The following is a 25,749-nucleotide window of genomic DNA, read 5'->3' on the forward strand; positions in this document are numbered from 1 at the left end:
GTACATGCTTGTTAAATACTGGAGTGTCCATTAAAGATCTTTTTATTTAAAGCCATCCTGGTCTGCAGTGCTTTTTGCTGTTCTGCTGTACCCAACTCTTTTGATATTTGCTTTAGTGAGCTCACTAATTGGAAGGGAGCTCTTCACTAGTCTGTGTGCCTTGGGAAATAAGGATAGCAATATTTAAGTCAATTCTTTATGTACCTAACTCAGGGGTGACCTTAGCCCTGTCTAAATAGAGGCCACTTGCATATACAAGACAAACTGTAGACAAAAGCAGTATTGCTTCCCAACTATCTATCTGATAGGACAGAAATTCTAAAGTATTATCATAGTTTGCATAGCGCTAGCATCTACATACACTATTGACAGACATATATAATCAACAGTCCCTGCTTCCAGTAGCATACCAAGGGCAGGCAGCAAGGGTGTGTGCGGAGCAGGCGTGCGACTGTCTGCTCTGCCGGTCCCCTGTCCCCTCTGTTACTTCCTGTTCCGGACCAGGGGACTGGCAGAGCAGATAGTCGCGTGCCTGCTCCGCACAACACCTTGCTAAGAGGGGTGATGTGCTTTGGAGGGGTGACGCACCGGGGGTGGCGCAACAGTGAAGCAAACCAGAAGGCACAGGGTCAAGATTTAGCAATCGAGGAGATAAATATGATATTGTTTTTATGAAACTCATAAAATGTACATAAGATGTATTTTTAAAACAAAAGTGAATTCTAGATAGCAGGGAAAGCACAAGCAAAAGTACATGCCTGCGACCTTATCTATTTACTGTTTTTATAGACTATACTGTATAAAAAGGTTAATCATCCATGGATAAAATATTGCTTTATTTGCATAAATAGGCATGTACTGCCCACCTGCTATATTGGTAAAAGTACCTGCTTCTGGCACATATGCATATAAGTTTACCTGGACTAAGCAGAGGTGTTTCCATTTACAACCAAACTTTTGACTAATCAAGTGAACGTGAAAAAAAAAAATAGGCCCAGAAAATCTGTGCACGTTAAAGAGTATGTATAAAGGTAAGAGCAAAATTTATCTGGGGTAAAATTTGGCAAAGCTTCAATATAGAAAAGCCATCGGCCCACCATTCAGTAGCATTAGAAGCATTACAGTGAAACCTAAAGGCCCGTACCCAAAAGTATCACCACAGCTGTCTGGACGCACCCGACCTTAGTACACCACCGATTGAGAGCACCTGACTTTTAGGCATCTCAGTGTAATAGAGATTGGGAACCTATGGTGCTCTATTTTGGGACAATAGAGGGTGATAAATGCAGAAAGGTCACATGCTGACTCGTAATGCAATATAACAAGCTATTATTATTACTACCCAGTTAATAAAAGGCACCAATTAAAACGACAAACCATAGCTATTATCGATCCAGCAAGTAGTTATTTTTTAGTTCACAACAGGGACTAATCAAGACCATCATTACAGTAACATCATCAACAAGCTATATGCAACACAGGCTGTTAATAAGAAACATCAGTTGTAAAATCATAATTAGCGTCAGTCCATTAAGAAGTTATGTGCAATACCTCAAATATTCCAAGATATTTCTACAATTAAAATTGAAACAATGTTCTTAATTCTTTCATTAGCCAAAATAAATAAAACTTGATTTTTTTTCAAATTGTTTTAAGCACACTTATAAATCTTCATATAGAAGGATAATCCATGTCAGGTTCTGCTTGAAGTTTTCTGTATACTGCTTCTGCAATATTTTTGGTGCAGTTATGGTTATTAAGCACTCATACAAATGCCATATATCAGAAGCGAACATCTACCGTTATTCTGATTTTTTTCCTCCAAATATAAAAATATCCTCAAACCAGTTTAGAAATGGGACAAACTCTTGTGGAAGATGTTTCTCGAACTCCTTGATCGCAGCACTTAAATGTTTTATTGGCACAAACACAAGTGCAGCAACACATCTGGCCGCCAAGACAAGTTCAGCATCAATGCTATAAATTGTAATCTAATTTAATTCACTAAGTTTCTTCTTCAGATTCTTCATTAAGTGAAAAAGAAAAACCAGCCATGGATATCAGCTTGTGGAAATGCTTCGGTGGCCGAGGCAATGGTCGCTTATTCATAACCCACAGATATCACACTTGTCCAATCTCCTTTATGCATCTGTACAATTTGTTGCAAGCAGTTCTGGTCTTATTTGATAAAAGCACATAAAATACTGGCATCACAAAGCATCCACGACCAGCCAAGATTACATAGATTTGGTTGGAATGAGAAGGGGCTTGGCAAAATGTTTCATCCATATAAACATATAATGGCTCTAATGCTTATTACTTTCTCTTCTAAAAATTAAAATTTGATTTGATGTGAATTTGCCCATGACAACCATAATTTCTTCCAACACATCTCCAGAATTTCTTGGCTCCGTCCCTACTATTCCTGTTTAACACATACATATACCTGTAATGACACAGTTCCTCCTTCCCATGTATTGTCAAAGTCTTTGGCAATACATGGGAAAGAGGAACTGTGTCATTTCAAGTCTTTTCTGTCACTGTAAATGTAAAATTCTCTTTTCCAGGTGTTGTTAGAGTGTCTTCCATCAATGTAAATGTAAAAGTCTGGAAAACTCATGACATAAGATAACCAATGTATAGTGGTATGGAGTTGTTCTTTTATGTATGCATTCAGTTAAATGCAGAAGACACTTAGTTAACACCGAACAGAGCATGAATTTGGTCAGACTGCAAAAACTTTCCATTTCAAAGCAAGTAGCCACTTTATCTCTAGAGATACTTTCCATTTATTGGGCAGAACAGAGTGCAAATTATGATTCAGGCAGGATGCACAAAGTTTCTTTTTCAAAGCAGGAAGCAACTTTGTCATTATCGGGCGAGTGCAACTTTTGTAACTAGGTTACAATTAGTTTTAGTTCAACTTAAGGAACTCGGAACTTCTCATTTCAAAGCAGGTAGCCAATTTATCTCCACAGATACTTTCCATTTTTATTGGGTCGAACAGAGTGCAAATTATGAGTCAGGCAGGATGCGTTAAAGTTTCCTTTTCAAAGCAGGAAGCAACTTTGTTGTCACCAGAAATACTTTTCAAAAACATTGGGTGGTGTGGCAGCAAATACTTTAAAGTTTTTAATATTTTTTTTTAGTTATAAGAGTTTAATGACAAAGTCAAGCAACTCTTCCCAGCATACTGTACAGTCTTCATTCTTCAATGAAATCCACTTCCCATCTCAGTTCAAGTCCACTATAATACGAATCCAATAGAATAATGAGTCAATGAAGAATTGCACTAGTAATCACATATAGGAGAAAGGCAAAAAGCTGTAGTCCGGCAAGATATGGCCAAAATATAAATCGAGCTATCAAATACTTTTGATTGCAATCTTGTTATGTCGTACAAAGTTTCTGTTTTTAAAGCATGTGAACAATTTGCTGACACCGGACAGAGTGTGGTAAAAAGTGCCATTTCTCAGGCAGCGTGGCACGGGACACAGCACAGAAAGCGAATTATGAGTTATGCAGCAAATACTTTCCATATCTGAGGTGTGTCAAAATTCAGTAGGGAAAATGGCTGCAAATACTTTCAATTTTGCTGGCAGAACAAATTGAGCCAAAATGCCAGGGTCATCTAATCAATGTGGTAGTGAAAGGACCATGCCAAAACACTTGGGCTAAAACATGTGCACCAAAAGGGCAGCATTTTAAAGTCCTGCTCCAGTAGCATATACAGATCATATATTTATTTATCCAGATAATGCTGGACTGCCTGTGGGTGGAGTGATAACACTCCCCCAGAGTTACCTGTTTAGCAGTGATAGTCAGTCTGCTAACCAGATAAAGTTAAGTAAGTAAAAGGAATGTGCTCACTTTATCTGGTTAGCAGGCTTAATATCACTGCTATCCAGATAATGCTGGCAATGACTGCCTAATCCAGATATGCAGTGCTACCCACTATACAGATATTAGTGCTAAATATCCAGAGTTTTCTTTAGCCACAGCAACTGGTAACAGCCACAGCTCAATATAGACATGCATGGTTTTTAATTTTTTCTTGAGTGCTATAATAATTCAATTCTAATTGAAGATCCAGGAGCAATTAATTCCATTAAGTGAAACCAACTACTGAGAAAGATCTTGGCTGAAACCTTGATTTAAGTACCTCTTTCACAGAAGGTACATTTAACAATGTTCCCTGGAATTATCTCAGTTGACCCAGGGGATATACCAACTTAATTTATCTTGCAAATATACTGGGTCATTTCTTCCTATAACCTTAAAAACAAGAACTAACCTTTAAAAAAAAAAAAAAAAACAACTTGAAAAGCACTGTCCATCTAGTTCACCGTCCAGACTTTCAAAGCAACACAGAGGGCCTTAAAACAAGCTAGTAGGGAGACTAGAAGCCACTGCAAACTATAAACAACCTTTGAACAATTTGTAGCCCATACAGACTAAATCCTCACTGCTATGCTGATGAACCATTGGTCAAGCTATAGGTTACAGCATACTCACAACCTCTGAAATGCAGCAGCCTGATCTCTTTCCTTCCTGGGCACACTTTTTTTTTTTAAGAAAGTATTGGGACAATATGGTGGTCTACAGTCCAATACACTTTTCAGTTACTTAATTTACACAAACTTATATAGGTACATTATGTTAGTATTAGAAATGGAAGCTCTGGGCCAGCAGGACCCGCAGTACCAGTGGGAGGTGGAAGATAGGTACAATCAGCAGTGCGCAGGTAGTGGTGGGGGGGGGGGGGGGTAGCATCAAAACCAGTGGTGTCAGCAGATAGAAGGGTGCCAAATTTTGAAGTCACAGACAGAAACCATGCACTGGCTCTGGTCTCAGCACAAGTACTATTCACATTTGTTCTGCTTGACCCAATAAAAGACAAAAGGACAAATTATGGTATTTGAGTGAAATGGAAAGAAAGCTGAAGACAGGAATGATCTAAATTGAGTCACAGAAATTGTGCCATTCACTGGAGATAAATTATGTGGGCTGCATCTCTGGTTTTACCACAACTGAAATGGAGCTTGTGAAGCAGATTTTCATAGGCAACCTTAAGGGGGAAAATCAATGACAAGTATACACACTTTCTCATCAGATGTGCCTCAGCCAGGTGGGAGTATTAAGCAACCAATGTTGCTGGTAAAAAAAATAAAATAAAAAATAAGAATAGCTTCACACAGCAACTACATCCAAGAGAACTGTTTGCCAAAAATGGAAAATTATGCTCCCAAAACTTGAAATTTTACACAGAAGTAATTGTTATGATGTTTTACACAATGGGTTGGATTCAGGAAATGATGCTCAAAATTTGGCACTGTAAATAACTGGCATTAAGTACAATTCTATAATGGGTAGACACCCTTTAAAGCAGGGGCGTAGCCAGACTTCGACGGGAGGGGGGTCCAGAGCCCGAGGTGAGGGGGCACATTTTAGCCCTCCTCCCCGCCGGTGCCGCCGACCCCCCCACCACCACCAACGTTGATCCCCTCCCGCCGCCAACCCTCCCCCGCCGCTGCCGTCACCTACCTTGGCTGGCGGGGGACCCTAACCCCCACCAGCCAAGGTCCTCTTCTTCCGGCGGAAGGCTTCGTTCTGTTTCTAAGTCTGATGTGTTGTGCAGGACGTCAGACTCAGAAACAGAACGAAGCCTTGCGCCGGAAGAAGAGGACCTCGGCTGGCGGGGGTTGGGGTCCTCCGCCAGCAAAGGTAGGCGATGGCGGGTTGGCAGCAGGAGGGGGGGGGGTCGAGAGGGTCATCAGCAGGGGGATCCAAGGCCAAATCTATGGGGGCCCAGGCCCCCATGGCCCCACGTAGCTACGCCACTGCTTTAAAGAATCACACTTAGTGCCAGTTCCTGTGCTAAATTTAGGCACCAGACTTATGCCTGTTGAAAGTTGGAGTAAAAGCTGGTGCTGAAATACAGTGTGCCGAGACCGTATTCCATAATTCCATGCATAAATTTTCAGAATGTTCCTAACACGCCCATTGCCACACCCCCTTTGGACTTACACATTGAGAGAGTCAGGTGTCAATAGTGCACAACCAGATGTGTGCACAAATTCTAATCAGTGCCAATTATCAATAATTAGTTGTTAGCACTCAGTTATTGATGTTAACTGGCTTGTTAATTAATTTGCGTGTGCATCTTGGGTGGGCACTGAGCATCATATATAGAATCCGGGGAATGTGTTATATGGAATATTATAAATCTCATTCAGTGAAGGAGTACACAATGGGCTAGATTCTATAAATAGTGCTCAAAAATAGGGACCAGAAAAGATTGGCGCTAAGTGCAATTCTATAAAGAGCATGCACCCTTCATAGAATCACGCTTGGTGCCAATTCCCACAACCTAAATTTTGATGCCAGACTTATGCCTGCTGAAATCTGGTGTAAAGCTGGTGCCCAAGTTAGGCGCATTGACCCATTATTCTGCAGCAATGCGTGCAACTTTGCAGAATGTCTCCCCCCCCCCCCCCCCCCCCCGCCAATGGCCATGCTCCTTTTGGGTTGCATGTTATGGGATTTGGGCGCCAAGCGTTATAGAATAGCATGCAGACAGATGTGCATGCAAATTCTAATTGATGCCAATTAATGTCGATAGTTGGTTGCTAGCGGCCAATTGTTGCTCGTTAGCTAATTAAGTTGAGAACACAGTGAGGGAAAGGAGGATGTCCTAAGAGATGAACACAATCAGATGGGATGGAGGGCTGGATTGAGACCTGAACAGATGATGGGGAAAGGAGGTGGTTAGGAAGGCAGAGGTTGCGGCTGAGTTTGGGGAGCTGAGGAAGGCTGACACTTTTGGAGGTTTGAGTCAGAAACAGGCACAGGACAGATGCTGGAGGAGAAGGGTTGGAAACACAGAGATTAGGTATTGGAATTAAGATCACTGGGGTGAAAGAGGGAGAGCATGGGGATCCAGGACAAACTTCTGAAACTTCCAGCAATAGATACACATACAGACGCACTCCCCCCTATTCTATATATGGTGCCCAGAGTAAAGTAGAGATTTGCTATAAATCATAATCAGTGTGTCATTCTGAGGGGCTGAATTAGGTTGAAACCTAGGTTGGGGGTGTGTAGGGGGCATTGCCCCCCCCCCCCCCCCACATGAACTGCAGTTTGCATTTATCTATTTATTTATGACATTTAGATCCCGGATTAAACATGAATTAGGTTGAAACCTAGTTTGCCCCCCCCCCAAACACACACACGAACTACATGTCTGGAAGGGGAAAGAGACATGTAAAAGATAATATTATGGGGTGGGTGTGAGTGGGTACTGGCCCCCTAAATGATCTGCAAGAGAAAAGGGAAGTAGATTACTTGTCCTAGTGTGTTTTGTATATTTTTGGGTTATGGGTGGGAATTGTCCTCTCTGGTGTGGTGGAAATGGTTCATTGGGAATTGTCCTAGGTAGGAATTGTTCAGATGGGTACTGGTGGGTGGAAACTGTCCAGCGGGAACTGTCCAGGTGGGAACTGACATAGAACGGACAGCGTCAAAATACACAACAAAGCAATCCAGAATAAAAGCATAGCAGGCTCTCAAGAAAAGGCACAAGTGTGCTTTATTATTGACCCGACATGGGCCATGTTTCAGCACAATACAACACCTGCCTCAGGGGTCGATTCAATAGAACTGTACAATTAATCAGAGAGTAATCAATCCACTCTCAAAGCGGTAATCCATCCACTTGATGCAGTACAAACCGTCATAAAAGCGTGCCAAAAGAAAATGACCTAGAACCATGAGCCATTATCTGCAGTGTTAACAGTGAGCATGCAGAAACTACTTCCATGGTAACTGTAAGATGTAGCCCCTGCCCATTATCCATCCCAATTCAATGCTAAAGAAGACATTTAATTTACATAGACACCATATGAAAAATGCCTGTGGGGCAGCACTTTACAAAACCAGAACACTGTACCAGTGATTTCATGGTAAGAATCTTAAAAGGGAACTTTAAAACAATACAGGAACGTAAGACCTTTGAAGTCAGAATGATTAGATATTTTGACACCCACCAGATAGGACTTAAAGATCTGGGTTTTCTAGCCCATTATAAACCATAACATTGTACTGCTTTGTCACCCTCCTTGTCTCCATGCATATCTCCCTGTCCCTCATCCACCGGACTTTTCCTGTCTCTCACCTATCCACCCCCATCCTGTTAGACTGTCACTGGAATGCTTTGATGTTTCACTTATATATACTGTCATCTACCAACATTTGCTTATTTCCGATTTGACGAAGGAGGGCAACCTTCGAAAGCTAATCAAGAAATGTATTAAGTTATGTCCAATAAAAAAGGTATCATCTTATTTTCTTTTCCATGTTTTATTTTGTTTTATTTCTATTGATCACCCCAATTCACAATGCAAAAATTACTGCATGTTAACTGCAGACTGCTAAGGTGCCTTGATAATTGTTAGATGTTAATGTGGAAACATATGTGCTAGTAGCACGGCTTAGTAAATAGAAATTTGCCTCTTTCAGCTCAGTTACTGAATTAAAGAGTTACTTTTTAATGAGAGTGACTTTAAGAGGGGGAAACATTTCTAATAGTATATATAATAGTATATAGTCATTCACAAGGGAAAAATATTCAACATAAACGAATCTTTCACATGTTCATTTTCCAATGTGGTATATATCATTCAGTGTAAAAAATGTAATGAAAAATGCTATATTGGAGAAACGGGCCAGATGCTTAAGACAAGATTCAATCTGCACAGACATCACATGAAAATAGCCGGTGCCAGTCAGGCCCCCACCCCTGTGGGCCAACACTTTACAAGACCAGAACACTGCACCAGTGGTTTCACAGTAAGAATCCTGAAAGGTAACTTTAAAACAATACAGGAACATAAGACCTTTGAAGTCAGAATGATTGAATATTTTGACACCCAACAGACAGGACTTAATAAGGATCTGGGTTTTCTAGCCCATTATAAACCATAAAGTTGTATTTCTCTGTTTATCACCCTCCTCTCACCTACCCACATCCATCCTGTTAGAATATCAATGAAATGCTTTGATGTCCCCATGCATACCCCCACCCTCCCACTCTGTCAGACTGTCAAAGTAATGCTTTGATGTTTCTCTTATATATACTATCTGCTACCACATTTGCTTATTTCCGATCTGACGAAGAAGGGCAACCTTCGAAAGCTAATTAAGAAATGTATTAAGTTATGTCCAATAAAAAAGGTATCATCTTATTTTCTTTTCCATGTTTTATTTTGTTTGATTTCTATTGATAAAGATTACTTAGGAGTGGTGAAATGAATAGTTTATGGGGAAAAAAAAGTTACCTGCTCTCCAGTGGCACATTACTGCCAAGGACCCAGCTGTCCTGCAGCTGGACGGACTCAGGCGTGGTTTGCAGCTCGGCGGGCAAAGCAGCCGGCGGGGCCGGACTCTGATTCCTCCTGCTTGTTAGTGTGTTGCGGTTGAGGGATGTGACGGAAGGATGATGCTGCGCAGAATGCTGCTTGAGAGAAGGTGGCAAAGGTTGCAAGGTTGACTGACCTTGGTTGTTTGGAGGTTGCTCTAAATGAGACAAAGAGAATAAATGCCTGTTTATTTTCTATCCTTGCCAACATTAATAGTCAAAATTTAAATAAACCTTCATATGATTATGTTCAAATATTATTCTATTAGTAGACCTCTGACATTCTGCAGGCATGAGTTTACCCTTGACATGCAAACTTGTAATTAATATAGAACAGATGGTAAAATCATTCCCAGTTTTAATTAGTTTGTTGTTGGTTTTTAAAAAATCTGGTTTACAGTAACACCTACAGAAAACAACATTTGACAGATCCCCTACAGTGCCTTTACATTTTATATGTTTTTTAGCGCTGAAATTAAATGGGCAATCTCAGAAGAATACAAAAGAATTTAAAATGCATATAATCCCTGTAATTATTTAATAGAGTTTTTCGAAAGCCTTATTTAATTGTAATACATTATTACAAGCCTGATACTAAACAGCAGTAGGACTACTCCAGTTTAGTGCATTTCAAATAAGGCAGAGCTGCACTGTGCTCTGCTAATAGATACTAAGTATTCTTTAGCAGAAGGTCACTCTGTGAAGCAGATGTTGCTTCATGGATATTTAACAGACTGATTCGCATCTGATTACAACGTCAGAAGACTCATATACTTAACGACCGTTACATCCATTAGAACGCAGAAAGACCAGATTTTCCAATTCCACACCACTGTATTCAGTATAACTACATTTTAAAGCAAGTCATAGGTAATGACAGTGATCACAGATTAATAAAAAAAAATTTTTAAAAATTAAGGCGATACCTTTTTATTGGACTACATACATTCTTCAGCTAGCTTTTGGCAGCCAAAACTTCTTTCCTCAGGTCAGGACCATAGCTACCTGATCTGAGGAAATACGAAAGCTAGTAAAAAAATATATATATATTAAGTGTTTAATAAAAAAAGTATTACCTTATTTTTCAGTTTTTGCTTTTATTTTTATTTATTAACCTTTAAAGTGGACTAACACAGCTACCGCACTACTTCTGATCAGCAACTCATACCATCACACGAAGGAAGTTTATGAACAAGAAATATTCTATTCCTTGCTATCACCACCAACCAATCCACATGAAACTGTAATAACATTTTTAGCAGTCTTTTTTGGTTTGTAATGTGCCTTTCTTGTCCTGGAGTTCAAGATATGAAATACTTACAGCTGAGGAAGGCTGTGTTCAGTCAGGTGTAACAATGATTCTGTTAAGCGGGTAATTATCCCTTTGCTAATTCCTGTGTTGGTTACTCTGAAGGGTCAGTTCTGAACTGGTATAACATGTCTATGCTTATCCTATATAAGGAGAGATGGGAGACTGAAGCCTCAATCTAGTAAGAAGCAAATTCTTTGCTGATAAGGCAACACAGGGAATATAAAATATATAAAGAGAGTGAGAGATTTCCGTTGTTTTTTTTGGGATACCTTAACCTTTCTTAATTCTTGTACAACAGTGATTCTCAAGCTATTCCTGGAGTATTCCCTATCAGTCTGGTTTTCAAAATAATCTACAATGATTATATATATATATATATATATATATATATATATATATATATATATATATATATATATATATATATATATATATAAGTGATTTGCATACACTACCTCCATTGTGTGCAAATTTATCATACGTATATCCAGTATCTATATCCTGAAGCACAAACAACTAATAAATTCACCAGGAATGGCTTGAAAAACACTGCTGTATCAATTACTCACTTATGTCCTTTCAAGACTGATAGCATTCCCCCCCAACCAGGCATGAATGTTCACTTTTAATTTTTCCCCAGTGGAAATCGGGCCATATAAGCGTTTTCACGGATACTGTTCAGACAGATGTGTAGACAAGTATGTATGATGCCTTTAATTCTAGGTCAGTTCCTACCCTGGACAGTTCCCACTCACCAATTTCCATCTGGACAATTCCCACCAAACCAATTCCCACCATACCAGTGGCGTAGCCAGAAGTCAATTTTTGGGTGGGCCAACAGGTTGGATGGGTGGGCACTAGACAGTGGTGTGCTGGTAAATGGCTCTCTCCCCAGTCCACCTCTGCACCCCCCCCCCCCCCGTCCACCTGTGCACCTCCCCTCAAAATTGCAGAGCTGGCTATAGCCGGGGAGAGAGCCTGGGGGGTGGGGGAGGCAATGCATTACTCTCTCCAGGAAAAAAACATTAAATGATCCCAGGTTCCAATCTCATTCATGTTTAATGTGGGATAAAATGCCATAAATAAGTAATAAATAAATATAAACTTTTAATGTTGAGCACCTGATTCTCAAAGTGGACATGTTCCAATCATTATAATGAAAATAAAATGATTTTTTTTCTACCTTTGCTGTCTGGTGACTTTGTTTTTCTGATCATACTGGCCCAGTATCTGATTCTGCTGCTATCTGTCCTCTTTACTCCGTTTCCAGGGCTTCCTTTCCATTTATTTCTTTACTTTCCGCCTTTCTTCTTCATTTCTTGCTCTGGGTCCTCCGCAGACTTGACTGTCCAGTGGATCCAGCTTCTGCCTATTTTCTTCATCCATGTGCAATTTTCTCCTCTCTTCCTTTTCCCTCATCTCATCTCCTTCCTCACTCTTCCCTCCCCTCCATCCATGTCCAGCATTCCTTCTCTCTCCCTTCCCTCTCCTCCATCCATATCCAGCAGCCTCCTCTCTCCTGCCCTTCCCTCCATCCATCCATCCATGTCCAGCAACCCTCCTCTGCCCCCCCTCCATCCACCCATGTCCAGCAACCTTCATCTCTCCTCTTCCCTCCCCTCCATCCACCCATGTCCAGCAACTCTCCTCTCCCCTCCATCCATCCCCAGCAATTCTCTTCTCTCCCCTGCCCCTATCCATCCATCCCCAGCAATTCTGTTCTTGCCCCTGTTCCCTCCATCCAGTCCCAGCAATTCTCCTCTCCCCTGCCCCCCACCTCCATCCATCCATCCCCAGAAATTCTCCTCTCTCCCCCGCCCCCCACCTCCATCCATCCCCAGCAATTCTCCTCTCTCCCCTACCCCTCCCCACCTCCATCCATCCATCATCCCCAGCAATTCTCCTCTCTCCCCTGCCCCCCACTCCATCCATCCATCGCCAGCAATTCTCCTATCTCCCCTGCCCCCACCTCCATCCATCCATCGCCAGCAATTCTCTCTCTCCCATGACCCCCACCTCCATCCATCCATCCATCATCCCCAGCAATTCTCATCTCTCCCCTGACCCCCACCTCCATCCATCCATCCATCCTCAGAAATTCTCCTCTCTCCCTTGCCCCCACCTCCATCCATCATCCCCAGCAATTCTCCTCTCTCCCTTGCCCCCCACCTCCATCCATCATCCCCAGCAATTCTCCTCTCTCCCTGCCCTCCACCTCCATCCATCCATCCATCATCCCCAGCAATTCTCCTCTCTCCCCTGACCCCCACCTCCATCCCGTGACTCTCCTCTCTCCCATCCATGTGTCCAGCGATTCTCCTTCACCCCCATGCATCCTTCCCTCCCATTCCACCTGCCCGCCCTCTCTCTGACGGCAGCGCTTTCCAGACGCTGCCTACCGCCGCCACGATCTACCTCCGAGTCCTCCCTCTGTCTCACTCTCAACAGCAGCGGTAGCGATTCAAACACGCTACCTCCTGCTTCTAACCCGGAAGCGTCTCCTCTGCAGAGGAGACACTTCCGGGTTAGAAGCAGGAGGCAGCGTGTTTGAATCGCGATGCTACCGCTGCTGTTGTGACTGAGAGTGAGACAGAGGGAGGACTCGGAGGTAGATCGTGGCGGCGGTAGGCAGCATCTGGAAAGCGCTGCCGTCAGAGAGGAGGCAGTTGCAGGATCAGTGCTGCCTGCTCCCTCCGCTCCTGGGTGGGCCTGAACCCAAAATGGGTAGGCCTAGGCCCATCCAGGCCCACCCGTGTCTACGCCCCTGCACCATACCAGGGAGGACAATTCCCACCCATAACCCAAAAAATACAAAACACACTAGGAAAAGTAATCTTCTTCTCTTTTGTCTTCCAGAACATTTTTTTCTGTGGGGGGGGGGGGGGGGGTAGTTCCCCCTCACATCCCCCAACATTATCTTTTACACATTCCTTTCCCCTTCCAGACATGCATTGTATTTGGGGGGGGGGGGCAATGCCCCCCCCCCACATCCCCACAAACTAGGTTTCAACCTAATTCATGTTTAATCTAGTATCTAAATATCATAAATAAATAGATAAATACAAACTGCAGTTCATAAGGGGGAGGCAATCCCCCACACACGCTAGACTAGGTTTCAACCTAATTCAGCCCCTCAAAATGACAAACTCATTACAATTTATAACAAATTACTACTCTACCTGTGCCCCCCCCCCCCCATACACACACACCCAATCTAATTCATGTTTAATCCGGGATCTAAATGCCATAAATAAGTAAGTAAGTAAGTAAATAAATAAATAAATACAAACTGCAGTTCATGTGGGGTGGCAATGCTCCACCACACCCCCCCCCCAAACTAGGTTTAAACCTAATTCAGCCCCTCACAATGACACACTGATTATGATTTATAACAAATCACTACTCTACTTATGAAAAGTGATTCTGTTATTATACATCCTCTGTGTATATCCATATGCTGCTTTACACTCCTTGTTCCAGACGCCATTTAAAAAAAAAAAAAAAAAAGGCTAGGGAGCGTGGGAAATGACCAAGGTGGGGGGGGGGGGGGAAGTCATTGGTGGGAACTGTCCCCCCTTAAGTGGGAATTGCCCCTGGGGGGGGGGGGGACTGTTCGGATGGGAACTCGCCTGATACTGATGCCTTTCACTTAGGCATTGCTTCAGGGTGGTCAGATGAGGCAGGAATTTCTCCAACTATTTACTTATATTTATTAGGATTTATTTACTGCCTGTGATGGAGTTTATAGGACACTGCCCCTTACTCTTAAGAAAAGTTCCTCTTTAATTAGCCTGAGCTACCTTAAGCGTGCAGATCCAGCCACCAGGAGGAAGTAAGCAGAGGGGCGGGGTCACTACCGGGAAGTTCAAAAGACAGGGCCAGGCCAGTTAAGGAGGCCCAGGGAGGAAAGACATGAATCCTCATTTTCTGCTGCTGAATTGCCCCTTCAATAATCGTGACCTGGCTGAGGTAAGCCATAGTTACTTTTTGAATTGACGTTGCAAGCCTTTTTTTGCGGTCTGGCAGGAGTCAGACCTGGAGTCTGGGGAGAAAGTCGGAACCTTGTAGGCTGCGTTTGGGGAATGGCAACCCCAACAATCGTGGACTGTGTTTGCCCTGCTGCCAGAGGCTTGCCTAAGACTCTGTTTCTGGACTGCAGAGGGTTTCCCACTCTATGTCTTGGGCCGTATGAAGAAACAGGCCTGAGAATCTCTTTAAATACTTTCTTTTGCGTTTTATCCATTTGTCTGGCTATATTATTTCACCGGTCACACCCAACTTCCACTCAGGGTGTGGCACTGCCTTTTCAAAGGAATTCACTCAAGGCGGTGTACAGTAAGAATAAATCAAATATAATAGACAATTACAGCAGTAAAAATATTCAAACAATACAAATTATGGCATAGGATACTACTTACAATGTCAACACAATACATAAGCTTACTAGTTTATAATTTGTAGTTCCTTTCCAGCCTGTTTTTAATTTGCTTTGTACACTGCTCTGATACCCCTGTGAGGGGCAGTATATCAAAATTTTTTAATAAACTAAAACTACAGAGATTAAGAGGGTGATAGGGCCTTGACCTGCTCCTGAAGGGGCACACAGATGAAGCTTGACCTAGGGCATCGAATACCTTTGGGCAGACCATGACTCTAGTCTTCCTCAATCCTTTCCAATCCTGCTGAACACTATTCCATGCCTCTGAGCTCATTCCAATTCCTCCATACACTCTACCTTGCCTTTCATCCCCATGTTTCTCCAGACCCATCTTTACCCTTACCTCTCTCCTTCTAGAAATTTTCCCCCTCACTCTTTCTTTTTCCATCTCCAGATATTTGCCCCTTCTCATTTCTTATAATGCCCCTTCTCACGCTCTTCCCCTAAATTTCACATTGGGGGCTGGGGTAGATCATAGCCTCACAGTTACCTGCCTTTGGAATCTTCAACCCCCCACCCCTATCCTATGCAACTAACCAGAAGCAAAGGAAGCATTTAATTCAAAACTTTCTCCTACTGCCAAGGGACCAGTCTCACATTAAGAGCCGCAAGATCTCATAGCTTTTACTGTGAGACTAGCCCCACAGAAAAAAGATCGGGTGACTAGGTAGGGGGAGGGAGGTGGGAAAGAGGAAGCATTGCACACATTGAAGAGGAGGATCAGAAGAAGAAGACTGGCACCATATCACATTGAGGGGCTCAATTTCAAAGCACTAAGGGGAGTAGCCTAGTGGTTTGTGCAGTGGACTTTGATCCTGGGGAACTGAGTTCAATTCCCGCTGCAGCTCCTTGTGACTCTGGGCAAGTCACTTAATCCTCCATTGCCCGTGGTACTACTACTACTTAACATTTCTAGAGCGCTACTAGGGTTACGCAGCGCTGTACAAATTAATAACTAACGATGGTCCCTGCTCAGAAGAGCTTACAATCTAAAGGACGAAAAGTCAAGTTGGGGTAGTCTAGATTTCCTGAGTAGAGGTGTTGTGATTAGGTACCTGAATATATGTAAACCGCTTTGAATGTAGTTGCAAAAACCTCAGAAAGGTGGTATATCAAGTCCCATTTCCCTTCCCCTTCCCTTTTACCAAGCGTCGGCGTATGTTTTTGATGCGTGCAGAGGCCTCCTTTTACTGCAGTGCATAAAAGATAGGTATTGCTTCTCTTCAGGAAATGGCCAAGCGATAAGTAAAGCATTTGCCACGTGGCCATTTCAGGGGGGGTGCCCTTACCGCCACCCATTGAGGTGGTGTAAGGGCTTCCACACTAACCTGGCAGTACGCGGCACTGTCTGATTACCGTGGGTACACACTGGCACTATTTTTGCTGAAGCCCGGCAGTACTTCTTTTTTAGTGAGCAGTAAGCCCACATTGAGCTTACCGCCGCTTTGTAAAAGGGGCCCTTATACTTACAAAGTCCCATAGGTTACTATGTAACTTTGTAAGTCTGTTCTTTCAAATTACACCTCTGAATGTGTCAAACTGGAGTGACAAGCCATTTTTCTAGGTGGTGCTTGCCAGCCCATACCAATAGGAGAGGATGGAAGGGGAGAAACCTATTAAAGGGTTAGTGGTAGCAAAATATTTGATAGACAAAAACACATTTATGCATAACTCATACAAAAGTAGACTGAGGGAACTCAAGGAAGTAGTTGTTCCACAGGGACTTCTTGCATGCTTAGAAAATGTATTGTTTTTTTCTATAGAGATCTACCCGTTGTCAGCGCCATTGGATGATATCACCAAACTGTGTGGCTAATTCATCTTGTCTGTCAACAGATTTCAGATATGTTGAGATGGATGTGAATAATTTTTTTGAAGAGGGAGTTTTATGATCAATCTAAGGGCTGAGTAAGAGGAATGGCCCACAACTGTAAAACTATTTAACCTAGCCAACAGATATGATATATTTGATAGTATTGACCGGGGAAAAGAAAATAAAGGAAATAAATAGTGGAGAAAGGAGCGTCAAGAAAACCCTAGCGTAAGTGAACAGATAAGCTAAAAAGGAAGACTAAATGCCAGCAACCCAATTCCCAATACTCTAAGAAAGTAACCAAGTAAACCATAAAAGGGAAACAAAGGAATGGTATCTCAGTAAAACTAAATGTTGTTTCTAGCTATCCAGCAGTCGGAGATAAAAACTTGTTACAAAGATACATACAATTCAAAAAAACAAACCAATAATTAAATTGGTCTAAGAAAGGACTTTAAAATGATTAATTAGTAATGCATATCTAAAAATAACCTGGGAATCTATAAGACAAAGAGGAAGGTAAAAATGAATGAAAGTATAATACTAAACTTTATCCTGCTGCCAATGGGAATACTCTGATAGCCACAGTGAGTAAGGGAACAAGCATACCAGTTCTAATGAGACAATGCCTAAAGGATGGCATACAAACTTGTTCTCCCCATTTTAAGATGAATAAGGCACATAACAAGTAAAGGGACTGACTTACTAAACTACACTATCACATTACCATGTGCTAATATTCAATAATGTACACTATTAGTAAATAGGTCCCATTCACTATATTTTAATCTGGGTTAAAATTGGCTAATGATGCTAGTGCATTATAGTGGCCAATTTTTAGTGTAACATAGTCAAATCATCCCCTTAGTTAATGGAATGGAACATCTGCCATGAGGAAGTATTAGAGCAGCTAGTAATGGGGGTTCTTCATAAACAGCAGGGGAATGAAGTCACACTTGCTGGTGATGTCCACCAGATTGATCCACGTGTGGTGCTCTTCTCCAGCTTATGGAACCTTTTCTTGAAGGCTCCTGAGCATGTGTGGGTACTTCTGTGCTAACCACAACTCCCTCCCCCTTCCACATATCTTAGCACACCCCAAAAAGAAGATAGAGAACAGAGAAGGCAGGTAGGAGAAGTGTGGTGTGATATGCTGATAAGATGGACAGATCAAATCTAATAGAAGTGGTTTTGAGACTTGAATTAGATAGACGGGGCAGGTAATATAAAACATACAGAATTGAAGATGATATGGGACCTAAATTACTTTCAGGCTTATTTTCGAAAGAGAAGGGCGCCCATCTTTCGACACAAATTGGAAGATGGGCGTCCTTCTCACAGGGTTGCCCAAATTGGCATAATCGAAAGCCGATTTTGGGCGTCCTCAACTGCTTTCCGTCGCGGGGACGACCAAAGTTCATGGGGGCATGTCAGAAGCTTAGCGAAGCCGAGACTGGGGCGTGCTTAACACACGGGCGTCGTCAGCCGATAATGGAAAAAAGAAGAGCAACCCTGACGAGCACTTGGCCGACTTTACTTGGTCCATTTTTTCTTGCGACCAAGCCTCAAAAAGGTGCCTGAACTGACCAGATGACCACCAGAGGGAATTGGGGATGACCTTCTCTTACTCCCCCAGTGGTCACTAACCCCCTCCCACCCTCAAAAAATACTTTAAAAATATTTTTTGCCAGTCTCAAATGTCATACCCAGAGCTCCCTGGCAGCAGTATGCTGGAGCAGTTTTAGTGGGTGCAGTGCACTTCAGGCAGGCAGACCCAGCCCCCCCCCCCCCCCCGTTACACTTGTGGTGGTAAATGTGAGCCCTTCAAAACCCACCAGAAACCCACTATACCCACATGCAGGTGCCCCCCTTCACCCCTTAGGGCTATGGTAGTGTTGTACAGTTGTGGGGAGTGGGTTTTGGCGGGCTCAGCACCCAAGGTAAGGGAGGTATGCACCTGGGAGCAATTTCTGAAGTCCACTGCAGTGCCCCCTAGGGGACTAGTGCACTATGAATGCTGGCTTCTCCCATGACCAAATTGCTTGGATTTGGTCGTTTCTGAGATGGGCGACCTCGGTTTCCATTATCGCTGAAAACCGGGGACAACCATCTCTAAGGACGACCATCTCTAAGGTAGACCTAAATGTTAAGATTTGGGTGTCCCCGACCATATTATCAAAACAAAAGATGGACGCTCATCTTGTTTCGATAATACAGGTTTCCCCGCCCCTTCGCCGGGACGTCCTGCGAGGACGCCCTCAGGAAAACTTGGGTGCCCCATTCGATTATGCCCCTCTTTGTAGTCCATTTAGAATCATAAGATTTTTTTTAGGGTTTTCTGGAAGATAATATGATTTCACATACTTCCTTGGAAACTAGGATATACACAATCATCCTGCTTTCAATATCACATGCTAAACAATGGAGAAATTGTGGTTGTGAATGCAGCAATCTCAAGAGTTGGATGAGTTCCCAAATGCAATGGCAGAGCCACTGCTAATGAAAGATGTAGAGGGAACCATATCTGTCTATGCTAATGAGGTTCTAGAAGAAGAATATGCACTTTGTCTCAAGCTATTTTTCTGAAGGACTTGAGAAATGAGAAGAAAAAGGTGTAAGGGCATAGACGAGTCCTCACTGTCACAAGAGGGCAAAGGCATCATATGCAGACATTTGTCTATTAGTGTGATGGAGCAGAAAACAGGGTATTTAAGAACAGAAGAATAGCCATACTGGGTTATACTGATGGTCCACTGTTTCCAACAGTGGTCAAGCCAGATCACAAGTACCTGGCAGAACCTCAAAAAGTAGCAAGATTCTATGCTACCTATCCCCAGGGACAAACAGTAGCTGTCCTCACATCTGTCTCAATAGCAGACTATGGACTTTTCCTCCAGGAGGAATTTGTCCAAACCTTTTTTGCCACATCCTCCAACAATGAGTTCCAGAGCTTATTAATTCATTTACTGAAAAAATATTTCCTCCGATTTGATTTAAAAGTATTACCATATATCTTTTTGAAAGAGTAAAAAAACAGATTAACTTTTACCTGTTCTACACCACTCAGGATTTTGTTGACCTCTATCATATCACTCCTCAGCCAACTCTTTTTAAGCTGAAGGGCCATAACCTCTTTAGCCTTTCCTCATATCAGAAAAGTTCCATTCCCTTAATCATTTTGGTCCCCCTTCTTTGAAACTTTTCTAATTCCACTACATCTTTTTTTCCTAAAATCTCTTATCAATCTGGTTTTTTTGGTTACCGAATACACTGATCAGAATATTTCAGCGTACTGCCCAAAGTGACACCTAGATCTTTTTCTTGGTCGCCGATTCTTAAGATGGAACCTATCATCAGTCAGCTATGATTTTAATTATTCTTCCCAACGTGCCTCACTTTATGTTTGTCCAAATTAAATTTAATTTGCCATTCAAATACCCAGTCTTCCAATTTCATAAGGTCTTCCTGCAATTTTTCGTAGTCTGCATGCATTTTAACAACGTTGAACAGTTTTGTATCATCTGCAATTTAATCACTCATTACTCCCATTTCCAAATCGTATATTAAATATGTTAAATAGCACTAATCCCAATACAGATCCCTGGGCACTCCTCTGTTTTCTATCCACTAACCAGCTCCTAATCAACAAAAGAACACAGGACTATTGATGGGATCACCAAGTTTGGAACAGAGATTAAGTGATGAACTTGCCCAAGGACCATTCATGCTAATCATAGAATGACTTCAAGTACTTAAGTCCATAAGTACTGTCACACTGGGACAGACCAAAGGTCCATCAACCCAGCATCCTGTTTCTAACAGTGGCCAATCCAGGTCACAAATACCTGGCAAGACCCCCAAAAAAGTTCAATACATTTTATGCTGCTTATCCCAGAAATAAGCAGTGGATTTTCCCCAAGTCATTTTAATAATCGTCTATGGACTTTTCCTTTAGGAAGCCATCCAAACCTTTTTAAAATCCCACTAAGCTAACCGCCTTTACCACATTCTTTGGCAACAAATTCCAGAGTTTAATTACATTTTGAGTGAAGAAAGTTTCACCAATTCATTTTAAATTTACTACTTTGTAGCTTCATCACATGCCCCCTAGTCCTAATATTTTTGGAAAGAGTAAACAAACGATTCACATCTAACCATTCCACTCCATTGCAAGATTATAGCTCTTTCCAGGAATGAAAGAGGCCTACGGGTTAGTCTGCATAGATATAGTAAGATTCCATATTCATAACGCTTCTTGACAGAGTGAGAGGAAGACTAACCCCCTTGGTTTATGTAAAACAAGGCAGCCTGATTGCCTGTGGAAATGAGAACTTGTTTGTTGAACAGCCATTTCTTAAAAGTTCTCATTGCATTCATATGTTGTAAATCTTGTGAAGACACCTCTTTCTCTGGTAGGCCTAGATCCTTGTGCTGCATAAATTGTGGAATTACAGTTATAGTTTATTCATGCTTTATATACTGCTTTGACTGATTATGCAGGACTAAGCGGTGTACATACTACAAAATACAAATAGAGAAAGGAAAGGAACTACATTTTCTGATAGAAAAGTGCAAGCATTCACACAGAGGTAATGCATAAACAGTAGGTGGGGAAAGATAGAATGTTGAGGCAGGGCAAACATCATATAAATACAATAGAGAGACACCTTAGGCAACTGGTTCTCTGAAAGCCTGTAAAAATAGCCAGATCTTTAGTTGAACTTTGAACTGCTTGAAGGGGGTGGTATTACGAAGGGCCAATGGAAGATTGCTCCAGATGTGGAGCAAGAGAAAAAAAGAAAGCAGAGTATCTGGTGGATTTTAAGGCGAATTTTGGACTTGGGAGAATCAAACGATGATCAATGATCGACCGGAGGACTCTGTACGGCCTGAGCACCTTGCACCAGAGGTCAGTGCACTGCAAGAAGTAGAGAAGAGATGTCTAGATGCTGCCAATGTGAATAAGTGGTCAAACTGTGGTGCCTATACAGCAGCACCCAAAAGTCCTGCTTCATTCTCACTGCCTTCAAAATAGACTGACAATCCCCTTGAGACTGGCGTTTCTGATGTACCTAGCAAGAGTACCTTCATCATTTTAAGTAAAACTTTTGGGATAACAGGTGTCCGACTGTTCTTCCATGGTAGGGCATGTACATGGGAGGCTGCAAATCAAGCTTTCATCCTCAGGACCTCTGAGTGTGGCAATTAAATCTTGTGAAAACTACTCACAATTATCAGAGAGGGGTGGCCTGATCATGAGGTGGACAAACACTCTTACTGTGGTCTACAGGATAAATATCTTGCAGAAATTGTTGAGCAGAACTGCTTAGAGGAAATAATATCAGAAACTTCCTCTGAATTCAGAAGTACGGCAGAACTTTTCTTTAAAAACTTCTGAAGAAGAAAAATGCCATGCTTTGGTTACTCACCAGTTGCATTCTGAGATAGGTCTCAAAGTGAACAGCATGCCACAGTGACTTGGGTGGTCAGCTGTGCTTAATGTTGGATATATCTGCATCCTCTTTAAAATCTTTACAGATAGCAGTTATTTGAGGATCAGCCCATTTCACAGATTGCAGTTTAGAAATAGCCCTCATCTTTCTGCTGCGTTATTGTTGTTTATTATTTTGTTTTTTTTTTAACCACTGACCTCTCCCAGGGGAAGAGGCAAAATGATAAGGTGGAGTAAGCATGGAGGAGTGGCCCCTGTATGTTGGGCCCTAAACTTCATTTGTCTGGAAGTGCAGATGTTACCCCTGGTCAGTGAAACCCCTTTTGTTTCTTTTTTTAAACACTTTCAACCACTGCTGTAGAGTTTTGAGCTGCTAGAGAGGAAACAACTTGTGATCTAGGCTGTTCAGCTCCCACAGGTACCTGAAGCAGTCCTGTATGGGCGTTTGAGCTGGAAGCAAACTGTGAGCACCATTAAAAAAATACAATGAAGTATCTTACATTATACTTTCCTCGTCTTTATTTTGTTTAAAATTCATTTCTGTCTGAAATGGGAGGAGTGGCAACTTATTTGAACAGTCGGGTGGAAAAAAAGACCAAGTGGCAGGGAAAGGTGTCATAGTTAGTACAGGAGTGACCTCACATGCTCAAGGGCCCTTCAAACAAAAGGTTCCGTGAGCTGGAGAACTGCTCCACATAGATCCATCTGGAGGCCAACACCAGCAAGAGTATCTGCATCTACCGTGCCTGTCAATGGAGAAAGATATTCATCTGTAAATGAAGGAAAAGAGGTGATACGTCTGCAAAAAAGAAAAATTGATTTCAAAGAGAAAAAAATTGCTGCATTGTATTTTTCAGAGAAAATACAACAATTTTATGAGCATAAGGCATGTTAAAGAATGATATACAGTGATATATAGCATCACTGAGTAGCATTAGTTGCTATAGACAACCAGAAAGAGAATGAACATAACCTATTTGTTGCATTCTGTGCAGTCTGTTTACAATGCCAATTAAAAATTATGTTGTTAAAGAAATTACAACTAATGATATGCTGTCTTTCCATCAATCTTTAAACATGAAATTTTATGCTAGTTGTGCAGGCAAGTTAATTTGTATATTCAATATTAAAGAGATTAAAAAAACCTTTTGAAGAGTCCCTGTAAGATATTTTTACCAATGGAAATGGTTGTGACCTCCATGGTAGTGAAAGTTAAACATAACTTGCACAGGCACAGAGGGTGGTGATAGGAACAGGGCTGAGAACCTGAGTAAAACATTGGGAGAGCTGACAGAGAATAAAAGACAACTGGGAAATAATAGATCCCTCTCTACCATGTTAATATGTAATTTCATCTAAAATGTCAAATATGCATTTTTTATTGCATTCATCAAGTTTTACTAATTTTTGAGAGCTCTCTTTCAAGTCACTGCAGAATGAGATAAAGATGGTATTACGTGAATATGCAAGTAGCATATAGGATGGAGGTTATATAAGGGATCCAGGCCCCTTGACTATATAGCTGTAGTACAGAGCTTAGATTGATAACCTCCTGTAAGAACACAGCCCAATGCAGGATGAACTGTAGCCTGAATTCACTCATCAGCTGGAACTGGACTAATTAGCAGATGTCATTTGCACAAACCATGCCCTGCACTTCTTGTACAGACACCAGATTGACCCTGTCTGTGTTCAAGGACTCTCCTGAATTCCAAGAACTGCATCTTCAGTGACGTAAAAGACTAGATTCCATATATGGCACCTGAAAAATCGGTGCCAAATAGATTTCCACCTAGGCGTAGTCTGTAAACTATGTCTACATTTAGGCGCGGTTTACAGAATATGCCTAGCTGCTATGCCTGTACCTAACTCTAGGCATGTCCATTAACGCCAAGTAAAACTTGGTGTAAATTCCAGAGCCTAAGGGTTTTTTTTACTAAGGTGCGCTGAAAAATGGCCTGTGGCAGTGTAGGCGTGGGTTTTGGGAGCGTGCAGAATTATTTTTCAGCACACCTACAAAAATGCCTTATTTAAATTTTTGCCGAAAATGAATGTGCGGCAAAATGAAAATTGCCGTGCGTCCATTTTGGATCTGAGACCTTACCAGAAGCCATTGACCTAGCGGTAATGTCTCACGCTGTAATGGTCTACATACATCAAAAGCCACTTGATGCGTGTAACTGCCGTGCGCCAGAAAATAAAAAATATTTTTCGGGCACGTGTAGCGGACTCACGCTAAAATTGAAATTACCGCAAGGGCCATGTGGTAACCGGGCAGTAACTCCAATTTGGCACGCTTTAGGCGGACGTAGGCGCCTACGCGGCTTAGTAAAGGACACCTAAGTTAGGTGCAGAGCATATATATTTTATAACCCTGGGCGTAGATTGTCATAATGCCCATGGCTCAACAAGTCCACACTCATGGCCATGCTTCCTTTTTGGCAGCGCACATTAGAATTTACATGCACTACTTTAAAGAATACGCATTGTAAGTTGTACGCGTAAATTCTAATTAAAGCCAATTAGTGTCAGTAATTGCTTAAGTGGCAATTATCGGTGCTGATTGGCTTAAATTGTGCACAAATCCAGAATACGACCAGATTTATGCATGCAATTTAAGTTGCACTATATAGAATCTGGAGGAAAATACAGTTTCTGAGATCCGAATATTCAGAACATAGTGAGGAGCTTGCTCTTCAGAGATGAGCCCTCTACCAGGGTTGTATAAGAAGGAGGGCTGAAAACCAAGAAAGCTAGTTGGTTTTACCATCCAACCTGAATAATTATTGTTTCATGTGTCTACCAGCCACCTTCTCTGCTGCTGCACTGCTGGAATCTACTGAGGCTCTTCTGAATCTAGCTGTTCTTCTGGTGTCCTGCACCAATATCACCTGTTATCCTCATCTACATCCAGTTTGTATGCCAGCTCCATTATTTCTAAAAGCTAAGAGGAGGCCTGATCCAGGGTTGTGTGCATTCACTCTGACTAATTCTCTGATAAGAGCCTCTGTCTTTTACTTTAGTTATGCATGTTTTCATACGAACATAAGAATAGTCATACTGGGTCAGACCAATGGTCCATCAAGCCCAGTAGGTTGCTTCCTGCTGTGACGAATCCAGGTCACAAATACCTGGCAGAAACCCAATTAGTAGCATCATTCCATGCTACCAATCCCAGGGCAAGCAGTGGCTTCTCCATGCCTATCTGAATTACAGACTATGGACTTTTCCTCCAGGAACTTGTCCAAACTCTTTTTTTAAACCTAGATACACTAACTGCTATTACCACATCCTCCAGCAATGAGTTCCAGAGCTT

General features: G+C 42.0%; 1 protein-coding gene across 3 annotated transcripts in view; it reads right to left on the minus strand.

Annotated features, from left to right (window-relative positions):
* TENM3 (teneurin transmembrane protein 3) overlaps nucleotides 1–25,749 on the minus strand; it is a 582,976-nt gene that overhangs the window by 349,758 nt on the left and 207,469 nt on the right. For all 3 annotated transcript variants that reach the window (XM_030191520.1, XM_030191518.1, XM_030191519.1), the window contains exon 3: nucleotides 9,339–9,576. In XM_030191520.1, coding sequence (XP_030047380.1) covers nucleotides 9,339–9,576 — 238 coding nt within the window. The remainder of the gene's footprint in view (nucleotides 1–9,338; nucleotides 9,577–25,749) is intronic.

The sequence above is a fragment of the Microcaecilia unicolor genome, chromosome 2, assembly GCF_901765095.1.
Source record: "Microcaecilia unicolor chromosome 2, aMicUni1.1, whole genome shotgun sequence".
In the NCBI taxonomy this organism is placed as follows: domain Eukaryota; kingdom Metazoa; phylum Chordata; class Amphibia; order Gymnophiona; family Siphonopidae; genus Microcaecilia; species Microcaecilia unicolor.